The sequence below is a fragment of the Heloderma suspectum genome, chromosome 1, assembly GCF_057233095.1.
Source record: "Heloderma suspectum isolate Gila_16-S chromosome 1, 16-S_ref, whole genome shotgun sequence".
Taxonomy (NCBI): domain Eukaryota; kingdom Metazoa; phylum Chordata; class Lepidosauria; order Squamata; family Helodermatidae; genus Heloderma; species Heloderma suspectum.
The window spans coordinates 45676278-45696525 of record NC_139458.1 but is presented as its reverse complement, the minus strand read 5'-3'; the positions used below and the strand labels follow the sequence as shown (position 1 = coordinate 45696525).

At 42.9% G+C, this 20248-nt stretch overlaps 1 protein-coding gene across 1 annotated transcript in view; it reads left to right on the top strand.

Moving 5' to 3' along the window:
• NRXN3 (neurexin 3) overlaps positions 1 to 20248 on the top strand; it is a 1900058-nt gene that overhangs the window by 757101 nt on the left and 1122709 nt on the right. Inside the window, exons 8-11 of the mRNA XM_084841335.1 lie at positions 3984 to 4103; positions 10858 to 11239; positions 11624 to 11814; positions 16873 to 17046. Coding sequence (XP_084697461.1) covers positions 3984 to 4103; positions 10858 to 11239; positions 11624 to 11814; positions 16873 to 17046 — 867 coding nt within the window. The remainder of the gene's footprint in view (positions 1 to 3983; positions 4104 to 10857; positions 11240 to 11623; positions 11815 to 16872; positions 17047 to 20248) is intronic.

Here is a 20248-nt window from a genome sequence, read left to right as displayed (position 1 = left end):
AAAAACAACTTGAAATCTTATTCTGCTTGGTGATGTTGGCTTTGTTAGCTGCCCCGAGTCTTCAGGATAGGACAGTCTATATATCTAAATGCACACACTAAATTTGGTTTTCTCGTAACAATCTAAGCTCTTTGCTAAGCCCCATGACACACTATCCCTATCTAACTATAGGCTCAGAGACACTCTGCACTGAGATTGCATTCAGCAGTACCTTTGCTGAGAGCAGCCAGCCAACAGGTTTACTGCCTTTCCTTCTTCTGGTTGGACATGGGGGTCACAGGCCCCTCTGTAGCAATCTAGGAGGCCATATCAAGGAGGAACTTAATCTTCCCAAAGCTGAAGTATCAGCTTCTCCAGCAACAATAGCAACAAGAACAGTAATGTTCTAGCACCTTACTAGTTAATCTCTGGCTAAGGCATAATTCCTGTTCTTCTACATTTTGCTGTATGCTAATCTTCCTGCCTCTTATTTATACTTGGTCATAAAAATTAAGCAATGAACAAAAAAATTGCTTAACAACCAGCTGCCATCTCATCAAAAACATTTTAAAATAGAAAGTGTTTCCAGCAGTTCAGCTTCCACGGTGCCTCTCGTTGCTTTTTCTTTCCCTCCCCTCATTGCTTAATGCCAGATATCTACCTATAGGTGGAGTGGGGAAGCAGCTTCATCATTATGTGATTTTTAAAAATTATTTTTGGACAGTCCACCAGCACTGGCTGCTACTTCTGCCTATTCCATTACACTTTGTTGCCTTGGCAACGTTTGTGATGTAACACTGAGAAAGGTGATGTTGAGCAGGAACTTCTGCAGGTGATCACAGATGAAAAACAACTCTCTTCCTGCCACAGATGTCTCCCAAGTAGCAAAAACAACAGCCGCTAAAGCAAAACAGAACAACAAAGCCTGGTAATAAAGAAGAAAGAAGTGATGAATAAATCTAAAATGATTTAAAGTCATCTCTTTGCAGGCATATTCCACAAATAGCTGAAAAGCCTTTGAAGACAGAATAATCCCTCTCTCTTCTCCCTCACCCCAGGGCAATTACTTTTGAATCTCTGAATTTCTCTTGTTTTGAATACAGTTATGCTCTAGAAAGTGAGGAAGTACTAATAGCATATTTATCCCCCCATCTCTCTGCCCCAGTATCTTTGAGAGCACAAGCCTAATTCATTACCTAACAGCTGGTGGTTAGATGTCTGACATCATGAAAGAAAGATTCTGGGATCATTTGAACATCGCCAAGGTGCAACTGTCCATTGATACACTATTTTTAAATTTAATTTTTATGTATTTTGTTGAACGTTGGCCTGCTGTTGCTCATCAAAGTTAGACTACTCACTCTGCACACTGTTTCATGTCTCATCTGAAAGGCAGAGCTGGCTGAACACAGCAAAATCATGGTAAACACCCCATACCCTCCTCCTTTTATCCATCTGGCACCATCATAAAAACATATGGATGATATGGCTATCCATGGCTACTAGTCACAGTGGCTATGTATTCCCTCCAGTATCACAGGAAGTATGCCTCTCAATACCAGTTGTTGGGAAACATGAGTGGGAGGGTGCTATTGCACTCATATCCAGCTTGTGGGCTTCCCAAGTTGGTTACTGTGGAAACAGAATGCTGGACTAAATAGGCCTTTGGTCTGATCCAGCATGGTTCTTCTCAGGCTGTTGTGCACAGTCCTATCTAGAGTAGCAGTACACTTTCTATGGTATACTGAAAATGACTATGGTCACTGAAGTGCCAGATCGATTACATTTTTGTAAGGAATATGTCCCCTGTGCTGAAACTGAAGTAAAAACTTGTTGCGAGACCTATGGTTCTTTCACAGTGAAGACAACCACACTCTGCTCTTGTTCATCCTAATTGAAGGGGTCACAATGATTCCACGGACTTCAGAATATAAGCATGTTTTTTATTCATTTGTCTCTGAGAGGTGATATTCATTGCTTTCAGTTCCAAAGGACCCTGCAGCCAGCTTGCAAAATACATTAACACCAATAAAACAATAAAACCATTGTTTTAAAAAGCACAAAATGCATAATAGAACAATCCAGCAGCATCAGTAACAGAAAAAAGGATGCCTTAAGATATCCTAGGGTGGAATCCTATCAATTGCACTCTCAGTGATCAGAAGTCCCTGAACTTGGAGGCATCCAATCATCCAATGCAGGGTAGGAGGAGTGGTGGAGGCAATCTTCACCTCCCCATCCTCCCCGCCCTCTTGCAGATTTCACTAGATGGGCTTTTTGCTAGATGGGCTTGCAGATTTCACTAGATTAGAGCACTCCAGGGGTGGGGAGGGAAGGAGGCTGGAAGAGGCTCAGGATAACTTGTATCCTGGCCTCTCCAGTCTCTTCCTTCTCCTCCTCTGAGGTTGCTTTTCCAACTTTGGAGTGCAGCCAGTGTGGTTTTTTCTGCACTGACTGCAAGGGATTGGGGGAGGGGGGTCAGATCTTCAGCTCCCACCTTCTGAAGTTGGAGTGTTGTCTCTGACTTTGAGAGGGGGAATCTGAACAATCCTATGGTCCCTGGGACACTCGCCCAGGGACTATAGGATCGCTATCTTATTTATTTATAAATCTATGAGTCACCTTTCAGCTCAAATAGGACCTCAAGGGAACTTACACTTAAAACAATTTTTAAAAAGTTATTTCACAGATTGGGAATCGATGGCTGCAACAGAAATGGAGGAGTCTGAAGATACCTTTGTCAAACAAATTATTTCCATGTCTTTAAAACACACACAAGGAGAAAGATTCAATCTCTTTGTCTATCTTTTTCACTGATAGCACAATGTCATGAAGTAGATGTTTCATCATGGGAAAGAATCTTGCCCTTTACCATTCTCATAAGTTGTATAATGATCCACTGAAGCTGCTCCAAAGCTAAGACATTTGCTTCATGAACAACACAGTTTATTCTGAAGATATTTCTATGAATGGGAATCTTCCACTTTGAACTCTATTCGAGACACACGATGTCAGGAAGCCATCCATCTTGAGCTAGCTCTTGGCATTTGGTTGGCAGTGCTACTCTCATCCTACTATCCCAGATAACTGTTTGGACAAGAATGCCACTTTACTTGGAGCCAACATTGAAGCACAATCCACTGCCATGTTGGGATGCAGCTTTATGTTAGAATCAGGCCTTTCCTCCAGTTTACCTGTAGTTCCGTCTTTTTGTTTTTGTATTTTGTTTAACCTCTGTTGATGCTGCTTGGGCATTATGAAACTCATTTACAGCTTTGTGGTCTGGAGTATTTTATGCACACCTTGAAGTTGAACCATGTGCAAGGGCTCTGAATTCGCATTTATTGGGACTGCAGAGCCAGAAAGAGTTGCATGGCTGGCTTTGCCTTCAGGAGCATTGTCTACCAGAGGAGCTGTTCTTGATATTTCATTACATGGAAAGGAAAGCTCCTAAAAAGTCCTGATTAACAAAGGAAAGGGAGGAGTTTGAAATGGTGATTATATCTGTAGCCAGGTATAAGGGCACTGCTGGGATTGCTACGGGCTGGTTTATGCTTGGCCTTTCTTGGAGACATGTTTGCTGAAAGCAACCTGGTGTGTATGATAATTAGGAGCAATGAAAGAGTCACCCTATAACAGAAGCATTGTCAGTTCAGTTTCCTCCAGACTAGCCAGTCTTTATGATCCTTTAGCACCTCAGTGGAGTTTGTTGACATGAAATACGAGTAAACATTTAGTCTTCCTCTTAAACTATATGTGTCTTCCAGACCAAGAAAAGACAGGCATATCTTAGGGAGAAGGGAAGAGTCATTCTCATCCCATTTTAATTGGGCCAGGTGTACAAATGTATTTGGGGCTCAGCCAGTTACCATTGCACCCACTTCCCATGAATTAGCTTCTACATCATCACACCAAGGTGATTTTGGTGACTCGTCCAGCCAGGCAAGCTTTGCTGTGCATAGGACCAGGATTAAACCCTTGCTTGTACTTGCCACTGCCCCCAGGTAAAGGACCGGAGACCCTTTATGCCGGGCAGAAACTCAATGACAATGAGTGGCACACAGTCCGGGTGGTACGCCGAGGAAAGAGTCTCAAGCTGACAGTGGATGATGACGTTGCTGAAGGTGAGTGAATGGATCTTCTCCACTTTCTTGTTTTGTCACACATGTTTCATGTCTCGGTTCAAGCTGCTTCTTATTTATAATGTCAAGACTTTTGCCTGTTCTTCCAGTAACTAGGACAAAAGCCTGAGTCCAGATGCTTACCTGCGTAAAAGATCCTGTTCCAATGGTGGAGCAGTAGGTGTGCATGCCCAGTCCACTGTACTCAAAATGTATTGTGTAACACAAGAAGCTTGAATTGTGTAAGTCATTCCCATAGCCAAGAGGGGACATGAAGATCCTGAATCACATGGACAATATGAGCTTAGAGATAGGGATGCACCCGTCTGCTCACTGAGGAGCAAACAGCAAAGTCATTAGCCTGCGTAAGCATCTGAATCAGGCCAAAGTTTTGGACTAATTCCAAGGACGTATTAAAGGTGCAGACTGAGAAGAGGGGGATATGGGAGAGTACCAAGATTCTCCGCTTACGTTCATGATGCTTCATTGATGTGGAATATGTGGAAGACTGCATAGAGGCAATGCAGCCACTAGCAGCTTTCTGCGATGGCAGCACATTGTTCCCTTGCAATTCAGACTTCTTAGTCATGTCCTGTAATCCTCTCTGACCTTTCTTGGGGCAGGGATGGGGCTCAGGATGTGTAACTATTGGATCATGCTCTATACAGGGAGTTTTTCTGTCATCCTGAAAGGATTTGGAAGATAAACTTGCAAAAATTCCAAGGTCTGTTTGCAAAGATGCTCTGCATTCCATTAGCCTAGAGGAAGGGCTGATGCTATGCAGAGAGAGTTGAAAATGGAAATGCAGTTGTGTGTATGCACGTGTCATTCTGTAAATAGCCACCCTATCATTTCAAACTAGGGACGTTGCAAGCACGGTTTGGAAATTCGTCGAGCGACCCCCGCCAGCAACCCCCGAACTGCACCTGCCGAGATGCTGTCCATGTTCGCCCCCCACTCACACTCCCCAGTACTCACCACGAACCCATTCAGTGAGCACTGCCATTTTTGCGCCTTTGATTTCTGTATAAAAAAGGAAGTTAAAAAAATGCGCATATTCAAATATGTGCAGTTTGGAGCTGGGAAAGCTAAATATGTGCAATATTACAGGTATAATCCCTCTAATACTGCACTTATTTAGCTTTCCCAGCTCCAAACTGCGCATATTTGAATATGCGCATTTTTAGAACTTCCTCTTTCGCGGTGGCTTGGGTTTGCGGTGAGCACTGGGGAATTCACCGAACTCGTGGGTGGCTTGAGCGCAGGTTCGGGGGGATGCAAGCAGGGGTGCTGCTTTGGCAAGTGCCTGTAGAACCCGAACTAGGGTGAGTTCTTACATCGCTATTTCAAACTCTCCGATTTTTGACCCACTCAAAATGTTATATATTTGCAATCAAGGTGCATTTTTACCCACAAATTTAGTGGTCCATAGAGAACAGATCTCCCAAGGGAACCTGGAGGAGAAATTGATCTGTGTATATGTGAGATGTGGACAAGTTTCAAGGAAATACAACATAAATACACCAAGAGGAAAAGCCCTTCCTTTACAAGCAACTGACAACACACTCCTATGCATGTTTACTACTCTCTGGTAAGCACGTTTAGGATTCCAGAGTTAGGGCTCAATCCTATGCATGTTTAGACAGAACACAGTCTGATGACTCCCAGCATTCCCCAGCTAGCATGGCTGGCTGGGGAATGCTGGGAGTTGTAGGACTTTTTTTCTGTCTAAACATGCATAGGGCTGCTCCCTTAATGCCTGATTATGCCTCTTTGGGAAAGTCTATCAGTATTGTGTGGGATGCAGTTTGGAGGCACAGCCACTGGATGGCACACACTGCATTAACGCTGCAACAACTCCTCCTTGGCTTGCTGTGCACTCAGGGGAGGGGCGAAGAGAGAAGCCAATTCATCGCCCATTCTTCATGACACTAAGTTTATAAACCCAAATGTGAAATCCTAACCCACATTAAATTACTCTTACTTATTAGAACGCACTATATATATCCGTGCCTATGAGGATATAAATAAACACCTATCTGACATGGAGATCATCTGTATGACTATTAATTAATAGACATGTAAACAGGTGTGTATGTAAAAATGAGAACTGTATAGCTTTATAAGTGTGTGTTTGGGTGAAGGTGGTAGAAGTAATTTAATTAGAGCTTTTTCTGGAAGGAAATAATTAAGGACCAGCACAGAGACATGCCATGCCCAACTGGAGAGGTAATTTGCTGTTTGAAGTTAATGAGGCTGTTTTATCCATTGCCTTCTTCTGCCTTACCCCCTGCCACATCACTGAGCAGAACCAAATGATAACCAAAATAACATCAGACAGTAGGGTAAAGCTATTTCTCCTTGTGCAAAGCAGCAGGATGACTCTCGAGCACATTATCATTTTTATGACTATGTCCTCATTTTTCTTCCCCCTCCATTCCCTCTCCTGCTCCCCTCGCCCTTGACAATTTAATTGATAATCCTCAGATGGTGAAGCAGGGCAATTTATTTCTAAAGTGTTTCTGAATAGTTTGCAAGGGGACGACCTGATTCGGTAAAGTGATAAGTTTGCTAGAGCTCAAGCTGTAGGATGTGGCTGGTGTCACTGAACATTCAGTCCCTGTCCCACATCCTGACATGGCACATGGGCCATGGCACACTGCAAAACCTTAGACAGGCCATTGAAGAATGGCATGGAAGGCCATTCATTTATTTCTCACCCTTCCTCCAAGGAGCTCAGAATACGGTACCTCATTTTACCCTTACAACAACCTTGAATGGTAGATTAGGCTGAGAAGTAGTCACTGGTCCAAGGTCATCCAGATATGAACCTGGACCTCTTTAGCCCAAGTCCACCCTCTAACTGGTACGCTACACGCTGACCCTTGATAGCAGGTAATAATCGTTCCTTTTTTAAAAAAGAAAAAGATATGTGTGTCTTTCATTGCCTTCCTGAAGTCATATATCCCAAATCTCTTAGTATCCCAATGGGTTGAATCCAATGGTATCATTCCACTGATGGAACTGCTGGGAACTATATGGAGGGGAAATCTATGCAACGGGAGTAACTACTCTGAGGAAGAGCCACACAAAGGGTGGGGGGAGCCAATAATTCCTCTTCCTTGACTTGATGGAGATCTGGGGAAGTATTGAAAGGGAGGAGGACACTGGCAAGTGTCAGTTCAGCACTTAATAGTGAGATGATTACATTGCCAAGTGGGGTATTGACCCCCCACCGCTTTGGTGCGCATACTTCATTTGCATGTTTTTGTCTTTTTTGGAGCTTCTGGATTGCACAAATGGGTTCCTCCTTTGTCTTACTATTACTTCCCCCCCCCCCGCCGCCCAGTCCTTCACAACTGTGTGTGCATTAGCCTATATGCAGTCTCGCCTTGTCAATTTCTTTGTATTTTACCTACTCCATGGGTGGGCCCGTTGACAGTTGAAACATACAAGGAAATTTACAAGGCAAGACTACACAAATCCAGACAGCTGAATTTACACTCTTGTGCACTTGCAAAAGACCGGGGGATATTTTTTTTTAATTACTCCATTTGTGCAAGTTTCCAGATTCACGCCCCCCCCAAATCCAATTTGCCCAAATTGCTGCTGTGAAGAACTACTGGTTTCACCCCAACAAACCTGCAAGGTAGGCCAGGCCTAACTTGGCCACAAATTTCCCCAGAATTAACCCAGTAGCTCCCTTCCAGGCCAATAGGCACTGCATTTAGCACTGAAGTTATTCAGAAGACCACACCAACTGAAAGTTGGATGAAAGTTTATTAAGGGAGAAAGGGGCAAAGAGGAAGGAACAGAGGACAGGTGGTAGGTTGTACAGGAAATTACAAGCAAGGTTCAAAACTCTAAACAAAACCAGAGAGGCCAAAACACCAAGGCACACACTCCCAAGAGCAAAACAATAAAGCTAGGCTAGCTAGTCTATCCTATACATACCAAAGTATGGGCCTCCCAGGATAGCTATCAACCAGCAGCACACCCTAGTACCGTCAGGGCCAAGAAGAGACATCCGCCCCTTCTTTAGCCATCTTTTTATTACCCAGCCCCAGCAACTCCAGGCAGATTTGAAGTACCCAACCCCAGCCCAGTCCCAGGACACCCCACTCCACCCTCCAAAGATGTTCCATCTTCCCACCAGGCATGGCTGTGATAGGGGTGTATGGATTGTACTCACCCTTGTCCACCCGTGGGTCTGCAGGGGGTGGGGGAGGCAATCCGGTCCTCCCTCGGAATCCTCCCCGGCTGGCTCCGCTCCACGGCTAGTCCGTGGAGCTGCCGGCCGGCTCCAGCCACTGCCGGACTTCCAGCCACAGCTGGTCTGCGGCCGCAAATGGCGTCCAGCGTAGTGGACACCATTTGTGTCCCAGCATTTTGCCGTGATAGGCTACGTAAATCTTTACATAGCCTATCACGGCAAAAGGCAGGGATGCCATTTGCATCCGAAGACAGGCGGCAGCGGACGGCAGCGGATGGCAATGGATGGCCAGCGGCAGGTAGGATCTGTCTGGCGCAGATTCACCCGGGTGGCACAGGTGAGTCTTTCATTCCTCCGTGGACTCCGGGGGGGGGGGCGGATTCTTAGAATCTGGCCTCATTGGAGTCCGTGGCGGAATTCTCCGCCATCCCTAGGCTGTTATCATGTTCCCAACTAGCCAGAGCAAACCGTGGCCTTGAGCTGCCGGGCTGAGAAATGGCCAAAAAACAATCAACCTCCAGGTGGCTGCTGCATACCTGGCTGCCCCAAAGGCCCTCATGGCTCCTACCCTATTAACCCATTCTTGACAGCTGCCATTAAAACAAAAGTAGAATCCGTGTACTGGATCAACTCACTACAGATCGAGTTGTTGCCAGCGGGGAGGGGGGAGGAATGAAACCTGCCAGGGCCAAGTCAGAATAATCCATCGAGTTTTCGCTCCCCAAACAGAATACTCATACATCCTTCACTTCCCCTGCATGGTACAGGGGAAATGAGATAGCAACAGCATAGTAAAGCCAAAAATAAATAAAAAAAACTAATCAAATCACTAAGGGCTACTACCCGATCTGGCTGGGAATGATATTGTTTTCCAGCACTTAAATATGATGGTTATTTGGACTTTGCAGGTGGGGATAATTTTATCCACTGAGCCTTTCCAAGAGAAATGTTATCATTGTACAGTTGCGATTTATGCAGTAACATGTCCCTAGCTGTGTCAGTTCCCACGTTCTAAAAATAGGAAGGTCCTAAGTTCATGGAGAAAAGCTACATCTGGAAAGAGACTGTTACTCCATGTTACAGGTTGTGAGCAGAATATCCTATTACAGCCATCCCCAAATCGTTGTCCTCCAAACCTTTTGGACTTCAACTCCCATCAGCCCCAGCCAACATGGCCAATGGTCAGGAATGCTGGGAGCTGTAGTTCAGAACGTCTGGAGGGCACCAGGTGCAGGGATGATGTCGTATTACATTTTTGTTCAGCTGTACTTAGGATGAAATACTTATGGTCTAAAGCAGGGGTGTCGAACCTCTGTCAGTCCAGGGGCTGAATTCAATTTCAGGAATCTCGCATAATAAAATACCAGCATAATTTAGCTTAAAACTCTTACTGCCAGTAACTAAGCTTTACGTGACGCATTTCAACTTTTTAGAATGGGGGAGAAAGCTGCCCAAAAGCTGGAAAACCACCAATCAGCAGTTGGAGGTGGGGCCAGGGGGAAGGGGTGTGCCACCTGGTGAACCCTGGAGTGCCAGACTGGGACCCTGGGCATGCCAGATTTGGCCTATGTGCAGCCTTGGTCTATAGCATGTTTAGTACCATACTGTGATGTTAGTTAGCTTTTCCTAAGCACTACCTTAGGCTTATTTTTGTTTGATGTTATTGGGATTTAAGGGATGTTATTTTTAAAAGCTTGATAGCAACACACAGCATACACTGTGATGCATCAGCTCAGGTAATGCACAGTAGATTATGACAGCCAAACCTACACTAAGATTTACTGATGCAAAGGAATTAGCTGAATTGTTGTTAAGCACATATATTTTGTAAAGGATGTAGAGATGGGTATTGTGGATGATTCGTTGAGGGTGATGAAACTGTGCATTATTTTTGCTTTGCGCATTGGGACTTTCATCATATATAGCCCATTTTCATTTATAACCTTGATTTTTGTGTGTTTATTCAAAATAGTGTCTCTCACCAGAATAGTGTTCTGGTACTTACTGTGAATGATGCCAGTTGATGAATGGGATGCTGATGAGATTATTTGCTCTTTTAAGCTTCCTCGATTCAGTCCTTTTCCACTTGGCTTGCACTGATTTTATTAGGATAAGCTAGAGGGGATGCCTTTCCCACCCAGTGTGGACTGTGCAAGAGAGGCACCCAACTCCACAGTTTCCCAACGCTCAGGACTACCCTCCATTTCTCAAAACCGTTTTCCCAAGAGCAAAGGACAAGATAATCGCTGGCAGCACTAACAGGCACACTATCTTCCAACATGTTTCCTCCATGTTGGGAAGGAGGTTTTGCCGACATGCTGTGGGACTTTATCTTGCATCTCCTGGACTAGAGAGAAAGTCTGGTGTGGCTTTTTGCCTCCATTGCTTTCTGGTGTTTTTGATGAACCCACCTAAGAGAATGGACTGAAACTCTCAGCTCTAGTAACAGAAACCTAATAGATGGTAATACCTTGAAGGCAAACCATATTACCAATCCCATTAGCTGTAGAACTTTCATCAGCTTTATTGTCTTCTGATCCTTAGGTACGATGGTTGGTGACCACACCCGTTTGGAGTTCCACAACATTGAGACTGGGATAATGACAGAGAAGCGTTACATCTCTGTCATTCCCTCCAGCTTCATTGGCCACCTCCAGAGCCTCATGTTCAATGGTCTTCTCTACATTGACTTATGTAAGAATGGCGACATTGACTACTGTGAACTGAAAGCCCGCTTTGGACTCCGTAACATCATTGCTGATCCCGTCACCTTCAAGACCAAGAGTAGCTACCTGAGCTTAGCAACCTTGCAGGCCTACACCTCCATGCATCTCTTCTTCCAGTTCAAGACAACCTCTGCTGATGGCTTCATCCTTTTCAACAGTGGGGATGGAAATGATTTCATTGCAGTAGAACTGGTCAAGGGGTGAGTGAAATTTTACATTGACTCTGGGAGTTGTTGGTCAGCCCATGTGTGCAATCATGCATTTGCTAATCTGGTTTTACTTTCCCATTCTTCTTACTCTTTCTTCTTGAGAAAGTAACTTGGACAACATAGAAGCAATGGGTTGTATCCAATGTTAGTCTAGCAAGCCCCATTCATTTCAGTGGGTCTACTCTAGGTAGACTAACATTGGATACAACCCAGTAACTTTACACATTTTGTCCTGGATCAAGCTGCTTACAACTTGACATTTTAATTAGAAAATTAGAATAGTCTGTTGCAATTATTTGGCATTTGCTGCATCTTGGCCAGTTATTCATTTTCATGCTGAACTTTCTTCTGAGCAGGTACTTGTGTCATTTACAGGTATATACATTATGTGTTTGATCTTGGCAATGGACCTAATGTCATCAAGGGCAATAGTGATCGGCCACTGAATGACAACCAGTGGCACAATGTAGTCATCACCCGAGACAACAGCAATACCCACAGCCTAAAAGTGGATACCAGGATTGTAACTCAGGTTATCAACGGTGCCAAAAACCTTGACCTTAAGGGTAAGTAACTGGATGTGAGTGATAAATTTAGGGCTGATTCACCTATGCATGCTCATCACTTCATGTCTTTTCACTACATAACTTATCACTTGAAATCTCTTACCTGAAAGTGGGGAAACAGTAGGCATACAAAATGCCCCAGGTTCAATCCTTGGAATTTCCAGTTAAAAATATCATAGGTATCAGGTTTGGGAAAGACCTCCTCCATCTAAGACCTAGATGCCAGGAGGAGTGGACAATACGGGGGTGAGGAAGTTCATATATTTATATTTATTTTATTTTAAAGATTTATAAGCCACTTTTCACATGTCCGTAACTGTCCAGTTACGGAACTGTCCGGTGAAAAATATTGTTTTTGTTTATACAAAAATCCCATTTCTGATCATGAGTCTGTGATGGTTGCTTCGCATACATAAGTTATCACAGTGACTGATGAATATGCATGCATGAACCAATGTAGGTCCAGCACAAACTAGGGATGCTAGAGAAATTCGATATGGACTAAAATGAGCTTGGATTTCTAAGAATCTGACCTGGGGAACCTGCTGTGGAGCGCTTCCCTCAGGCTGCTTGGAGTCTGTAGACTTTCAGATGATTTTTTTTTTTTTACTTTCCCAAAATTTACACATGTTTATTTGTAGGAAATTATACAAGGTTCTGCTGAGGAAAAGTTGAATGGAATAGGGCATAATACACTAAAGGTTATGTACTAAAGTAAATTATGTAAATTGTTAAGAAACCTCTCATATAATTATTTGCATATTTTTCTTCATGATGAAAAAGATATTCGCATCCGTCTGTGAGCAGACGATGGAACAAATGGTGTCTGACAATCTGCGAAACACAGACAGAGCAGAGTTTACGTAGTCCGTACATCCCTAGCCCAGACAGCCAACTTATCATTAGTGATGGATGAAACTGTGAAGTTCAGTTCTGCTCGGTTTTTTATTTTTCCTACATTCACTTTGTTCCATCCCATTTCTACATCAGTTTGCAGATGTTTTTAAGATCGCACAAAAAAATCATAACTTTTGTGCACTTTCCTAAGGATACACATTTTGGGGGCAGCATTTTCCCCTAATAGAATGCAGTTTTCTGTGCACTTTCCCCTAACATGCACATTTTTGTGTGCACTTTTCCCTGTTGCACACATTGTTGTGTGCTTGTCTTGATTCACAAACTGCATTGCAAAATTTGGGAAAATGTGAGTATTGCCATATCACTGCATTCTGGTTTGGAAGTAGGTTTGGGAAGTAATTTTTTTGGTAAGTTCACATTAAAATGCAAACTGAACAAATTTCATACCCAGCCTTACTTCTCATATGGTACCACTGCAGATTGCAGGTTGGGAATTACATGATTGAATGTTCCACCACAGGAAAATAAAACGCACACACAAACAAACCAGGAATAGGTGAATCATAGAAGAGTAGGGCCGGAAGGGGCCTATAAGATCATTGAGTCCAACCCCCTGCTCAACGCAGGAATCAAGTCAAAGCATCCCTGACAGATGGCTGTCCAGCTTCATCTTGAATGGTCCCAGTATGGGAGAGCCCACTACCTCCCTAGGTAATGGTTTCATTGTTGTATTGCTCTAACAGTCAGGACATGTTACATACATTTTTGTATGCAGGCATCCACTGACAAAAGTATGTTTGTGCACATTTTAGAACTGTACATGATTTTCTTTGCGCATTTTTCAAATGTGTACATGTTGTCTAACACATTTTTTTGTTTTCTTTCATGGACTGCATTGCAAGCTCAGAAATGTATGGATTTCCAACCACAAATTGCATTCAGGTCCATGTCTTGGAGGTACAAATTGGGTAAATCCATTAAAAAACATCAACAGAGCAAATTTATCACCCATCCCTAGACCATGGCTTGATGTTGAAATTAATACAGCGTCAGGCCCTGACACATTTCTCTGGGAAGGACATACCACATAATTAGAGCCAAGAAACAAATTTGGTTTGTTGAGGTCAATAATTTAGGAGCTAAGACTCTTTATACAAATTCTTAACGATGCTAAGAAATCACAGGGACACCTCCATGTCCAGTTTTGATCACTCTCTTCTCTGTCATATCCATTTTGCCAACTGACGGGGTGTGTGTGTGTGGAATGAATTCCATCAATATCTGCTTGAAATAGTTTAACAACAAGCAAGAGAAACAAAGAATTTGAACAATTCAGGAAGGAAGAGATTCCCAGTTACTACCTTTATCTCTTGAATTCAGGACTCCATGACCTTTGGTAGGGCCTCTGGAGAAAATTGTGCACCTGGCATTGATTCTGCAACCATCTGTTGTTGGGAGGCTTCGGAAGGAATGGGATCAATTCTATTGTTGGCAAGAATAACAGAACCTTAGAGTGGAAGAAGAAAATCAAGGAAGATCTGAGAAGAGAAGACCTTTCTTCTCTTCAAAATAAGCAATAAAACATAGGCCCAGTCTTTCTCTGTTGGTGGCAGATAAGTGCACCTTACTGGGAAGCCTCAGTCAAGAATCCTGGTTTAAATGGCTGGGAACCCTCCAGTAATTGTACCATTGAAGTCATCAGCTGAATTTTACTCACAAATTGTTAGGTTTAGCAGATATCCTGTAGGAAAATTGCAACAAACTACAACATGTCTGCAATGAGTAGCAGTGTGTGTACATGTGTGTGCTTGTGTGTTTACGCTGCTTGTTTATGACATTGCTATTTCATCAGTCATTTCATGGCTATTTCCCATCATCTCCATTTGAGCCACCCTCAAATGATTAACACACAAACTGTACTCCAGTAATACAGCCTGTTCAAAGAGATGCTTTGCCTTCAGAGCAACTAGGTCACTAGTTATTAGTCACCAAGTGTAAATATGTGAAACTGAAAAGCCATTTTTCCCTTCTGAATCATCAAGACCCAACAAAGAACTTGGGCTTTCTGCAAAGCACCTTCATTGTCGTATTGCTCTAACAGTCAGGACGTCTTCCCTGACGTTCGGCTGGAATCTGGCCGATGTTCAGCCGTGAATCAGTCTACTTCCAGTCCATACCACTTTTTTAACAATTATTTTTATTGAGTTGTAATCACATGTTTTCAATGTAATTAATGAGTATATAAAAACATTACAACTTTTTCAACTAGGTGAATGCAAACATTACATAGGAAAACCAATTACTTTCGCATATTTTCACTCATACATACATTCCACCCCATTTTTGCATTCCTCTGCAATTATTTTTAAATCAGCACAAATCATACATTTAAATATGTACTGAAATGTGCATTTCTAAATGCATTTTTTTCTCAAAATGCCAATTTTTAAAGATATTTTTCTCTCCAAATAATGTATTTTTAAACATTTTCAATACATTTTTTGATCTAAGAACTGCACTAGAACATTCAGAAACTGTGGAAATTAGTGGATAAGGAGGTTCTGATCTGCACATTAGTCCAAGAGAAGTGGATTAGGTAATTTCAGATCAGAATTCACAAAATTGTATTCCAGAAGCATCCCTAACACATGCTCACACTCTACACCTAGAATACTAGCACGTCAATGAAAAGACTAGGAAGGAACCTTTTTCTCTGACATCTAGTTTTCATAGGGATAGTGGAGAATTCTGCCATGGACTCCAGTGAGGCCAGATCCTTTAGAATCCCCCCCCCCCGAGTCTGTGGCAGAACGGACCACTCCCCACCGCCACCCCATGAAATTCTTCCTGGACAGACTCTACCTGCCGCCGGCCGGTCCAGGTCTCTTCTCTGCTGTCCGCTGCCCCAGTCTGTGGCCGCAAATGGCGTCGGGTGTAGCAGATGCCATTTGCGTCCCCGCTTTAGCCATGATAGTCTACGTAAATATTTACATAGCCTATCACAAAAAGAGCAGGGATGCAAATGGCATAGTGGACGCCATTTGCGTCCCTGCTTTTTGCCGTGATAGGCTACGTAAATATTTATGTAGCCTATCACTGCTAAAGCGGGGATGCAAATGGTATCCGCTATTCCCCACTCCATTTGCGGCCACAGACCGGCAGCGGACAGAAGTCCAGCTGTGAATGGGCCTGGCCAGCAGCTTTGCGGACTTGCCATGGAGCGGAGCCGGCCAGGGAGGATTCTGGGGGAGGGATGGATCGCCTCCCCACCCCCCATGGATGCCCCAAACCAGAAAGGTGAGTGGGGTTCGTACACCCCTAAGTTTTCAGGGAGATTTTATATGGGAGAGCACAGAATCATGTGCTTTCCCACCTGACATCTGAAAGGATCCAGTCCAAGAAGAGTTTGAACATGTAGTGATCTGTTTGTATAGGCCAGGCCTTAGAGAGAGTGAATATTAGAATATTAGAACTCCCACATTGGATTAGACTTTCCTTGTCTATCCAGCTCAGTTTTCTGTCCTCACCAATATGTGTCCTTCAATAGGCCCCTTCGATGTCATAGATGCAGCTAAAACTGTGTATGTGTGATTGGGCAGGGCCCCTCCTCAAGTGTAAAAGCTCTCCACAGGTACTTCAGTACATGTGAAAAATGCCTTACAAGCATCCAACAGGCATTTGTTGTGGAGGGTGGCAGTGCATGGTTCTGGTACTGGATGGAGCTAGCTTCTGAATTTATTGAATATGTGGAGGGATTTGTCTGTATAGAAAAAGAAGGAAAGGTTGTATTTCGTGTATATAAATGTAGGTATGTATTACAAGGTGTTGTTGTTGATTCTCATTCTGCATTTTCCTTCATTGACATATAATTCAATAAAATAGCTCCCTATTTCTCTAATTGACTGCTGGTTATACTGCATAGTATTCTTTCCTGTTGGTATCATCTGCCTTCTTGTTACAGAAATGAATCTTACAAAGCTAAGCAGGGTCAGCCCTGGTTAGAACTTGGATGGGAGACCGCCTGGGAATCAGGCTTCCTGCGTTGAGCAGGGGGTTGGACTCGATGGTCTTGTAGGCCCTTTCCAACCCTATGACTCTATGATATCTGTGGAAGTACTGGACACAATATATCTCTAGAAGGCATGGCCATTTGACTCTCTTTGTCTTTTCCTCCTTGTCCTGTTGCCTGTTTCCCTCCAGGTGATCTTTACATTGCTGGCCTGGCTCAAGGAATGTACAGTAACCTCCCAAAGTTGGTGGCATCCCGTGATGGGTTTCAGGGCTGCCTAGCATCAGTGGACTTGAACGGGCGTCTGCCAGATCTAATTAATGATGCTCTACACCGCAGTGGGCAGATTGAACGTGGATGTGAAGGTATAGTCTACCTCAAATGCAATTCCTTCTCACACAGCCCTCCCTTACTCCTTCCTGTTCTTTGGATCACTGTACATTTCCTCCATAGATCCTCTTACTGGTTTATTCCCATTGTGACATCCCCCACTGCCATCCACCTGCAATTCTCCATGTTTGTAACCATCCTGGATGTGCAACATGTGAGAAGAATGAGAGGTGATTGTCATGGGCCCCGTGCTGTCACATAGCTTCCTCGTTTGGTGCATTATGTCTCCACCAGTGGAGGGATATTAGATATAGCATGCATGATGGTTGGCTGCTGTTTACTTTATTTTTTCTTATGTAATTGCTTATGGTGCTAATCACCTTTATTTTTTACTTTTGTGTAAACTGACTTTTATTTAAGTTGACATTTTAGCAGAGGTAGTCAGATCTAGTGTGCCTTCAGCCAAAAAGCGACACATAAATAAATAGTAACATAACATGCCATAACACAGAATATGTGTCTCAGCAGGACATGGTGCTCTGAATGAAAGACTGCTAATGGAAATTTGCCAAAGGCTACTTTTTAAAGGATATTTTGTGAAAATGGGGGTGGGGGGATATGCCTAAAATGATTAGTGGTCAAGGCTAGTTGAAAAACTTGGAGCTCAAGAGCTTCTATATCCAAGAACCAGGTCTCTATCACTTGAGTTAAACACACATTTCCATTAATCAGTATTTGTAGGGCATATTTGTCCCTTGGGAGCTTTCTGCCTCTGAAGGGACCAGTAAATCTCTCTCCATAACAGAAGATGCATAATGATTTAGGAAAAGCCAGTACACAAGTGATCTGGATACTTAATTCCCATACAGAAACTGAGATCATACAGCATGCTTACACATCAGCTACTGTATTTCATTTCCCACCACACCAACTGTTATTAACTATTGGGCTATAATAGCCATTACAGTCCGGCTCTGCTTCAGAACGTCAAGCCCATCTCTCACCAAATACACCATCACTCTTTGAGACCAATTTCTCCCTTACATCACATAATTTGGGCCTAATTCAAACATTGTAACTATTACATGGAGGCCACTGGAAATGCTTCCGCATTATGCATTACTTTACTCTACAAGAGTGATGACAGGAGGCAAAATGGAAGAGGCCAAAACATTACTTTCCAGATAGTGCCATTTTCCTTACCAGTTCAAAAAACAAACAAAACCCCATCTGTCAAGATTCTATGATCTAGTAAAACTTGCCAAGATCTTTTGCCCATTAAGTACCAAGTGTCCATGCCATTGTCCATAGGTAGCATTCAGGAGGATAACTGTGGCCAGTGGCCATGCGCAAGTGTCCATACCTGTGAAATCATACACATTGGTCTCTACAAGTTCCCATACATATTTCAGTTGCCTTTGGTATTCTACAGGGTGCCACATTATATGTTTTTCTCTGCCTAATCATTACTTTATTAGTTTGTTCCTGTATGTTCTGGATAACTTCCCACTGGCTTTCCAGGGAGTATGTGAGTCCCATGGCTGCTGGGCTGTGTTCCCCCCCAGTCTTTCACATTTTATGTAGCTTTGGAATAAATAACATGCTATTTTGAGTTGATCTTCTTTTGTGCTGTGTTTTGATTTGGGGTAGAAAATAAAATGAAAAAGAGAGATGTGCATGATGAGGCTTTTTCAAAAGCACTTGTCCCATTGGGAAGACAAGAGCTTGGGAAGAAGACAGGGAGATCTCTCAAGGCCAGTAGAACATTGCAGCCACTGAGAAATCACATTGAGAAAAATCTCATGCTTTGAATTTAAAAGCTTGAAATTGGAAGAGGCTTTCTTTTGTACATGGAACATTTCTCTCAACCTTTTAATGGGTCACACTATCTCCTTTCAAGAAATTACACCCACTTTCACTGGAATGGAGTTTTGTTCACCTTTAGGATTATCAGAAGAGTTGAGAAGCTACAAAAGTCTTGTGGCACCTTAAAGACAAAGAAATCTATTATGGCATAACCTTCAATGGACTTGAGTCCACTTCATCAGATGCTTAGTTACAGGCAGGAATACATACACGCAGTGGTTGCTGCTAGTAGCAGCATTGTAAGTGGTGAGGTATGAGGGAAATGAAATGTGTAAAATACAGAGTGATCATTATCTTATTAACAGTGTCCATTCACAAATAGATGTTGGGTGATAACACAGACAGCCTCGATTAACATACATAGTGTGATTAAAGACAAAATAAAACAAATACGTTGTTCCTGTTCAAGCCACAGGATATAGAGTTGAACTTCTTGATAAATTATGGTCTGTCTGTTTCATGTTGCAATCTGCCTTTGAAGATCCTTTGTTCAAGAATGGACACTTTAAGGTCAGTGTCAGGACAAAGTTGTGTGTGTGTGTGTGTTTTAAATTACACTGCATGTGTTAATCAGCTCAACATTGCAAGGACCTCTGTGTTATCACCCAGCAACTATTTTGCGAATGGCCACTGTTGATAAACTATTTGCCATCATCTGAACTTTAAGCATTTTGTTTTGTCTGACTTCACTGTTTACAATAACCTCCTCCCCACAACTATGTGTATATATATACGTGTAACTCAGCATAACACTTCATGCATCTGATGAAGTAGACTCCAGCCTATGAAAGCTTATGCCATAGTACATTGGTTAGTCTTTAAGGTGCCACAAGAGTCCTTGCTGCGTTTCCTGCAACACATACTAACATGGCTGCCCCTATGAAGAGAATAAAGGAGGTTGCTGTTGTGTGAGCCAAGAGAGATTGACATTTGAATACAGAGTAGTTTGGTGAAATACACAGGGTGTATTACTTGCATGTGGTCAGGGACATATCTCATGGAACAGAACATTGTTACCGGTTTAGCAAAGATCATGGTACGATGCACGTAGAGCTCTTAATTCTGAATTTACCATTATTTTGTTATGGTCTTTGAATAAGCCATTCAGATTTTAGATACCCACTTCTTGGACACTATGGCTCTGTGGTGTTATATACCACAGAAGCAGCTGTGTTTTAGTGGAAGATGCCTGATGTGGGCAGTTGTGACTGCTCAAAATGGGCTTTTAATATTCTAAAATAAATACAAGTTTATGGAAGAGTGATTATTTGGCCTTCTGGCACTGGGAGGATTTCTGGCATGCTACTGATTACACAATTGCCTTCTTAATTAACATTAAACATATTTAAAAAGGCAAACACAGCTCAGCAC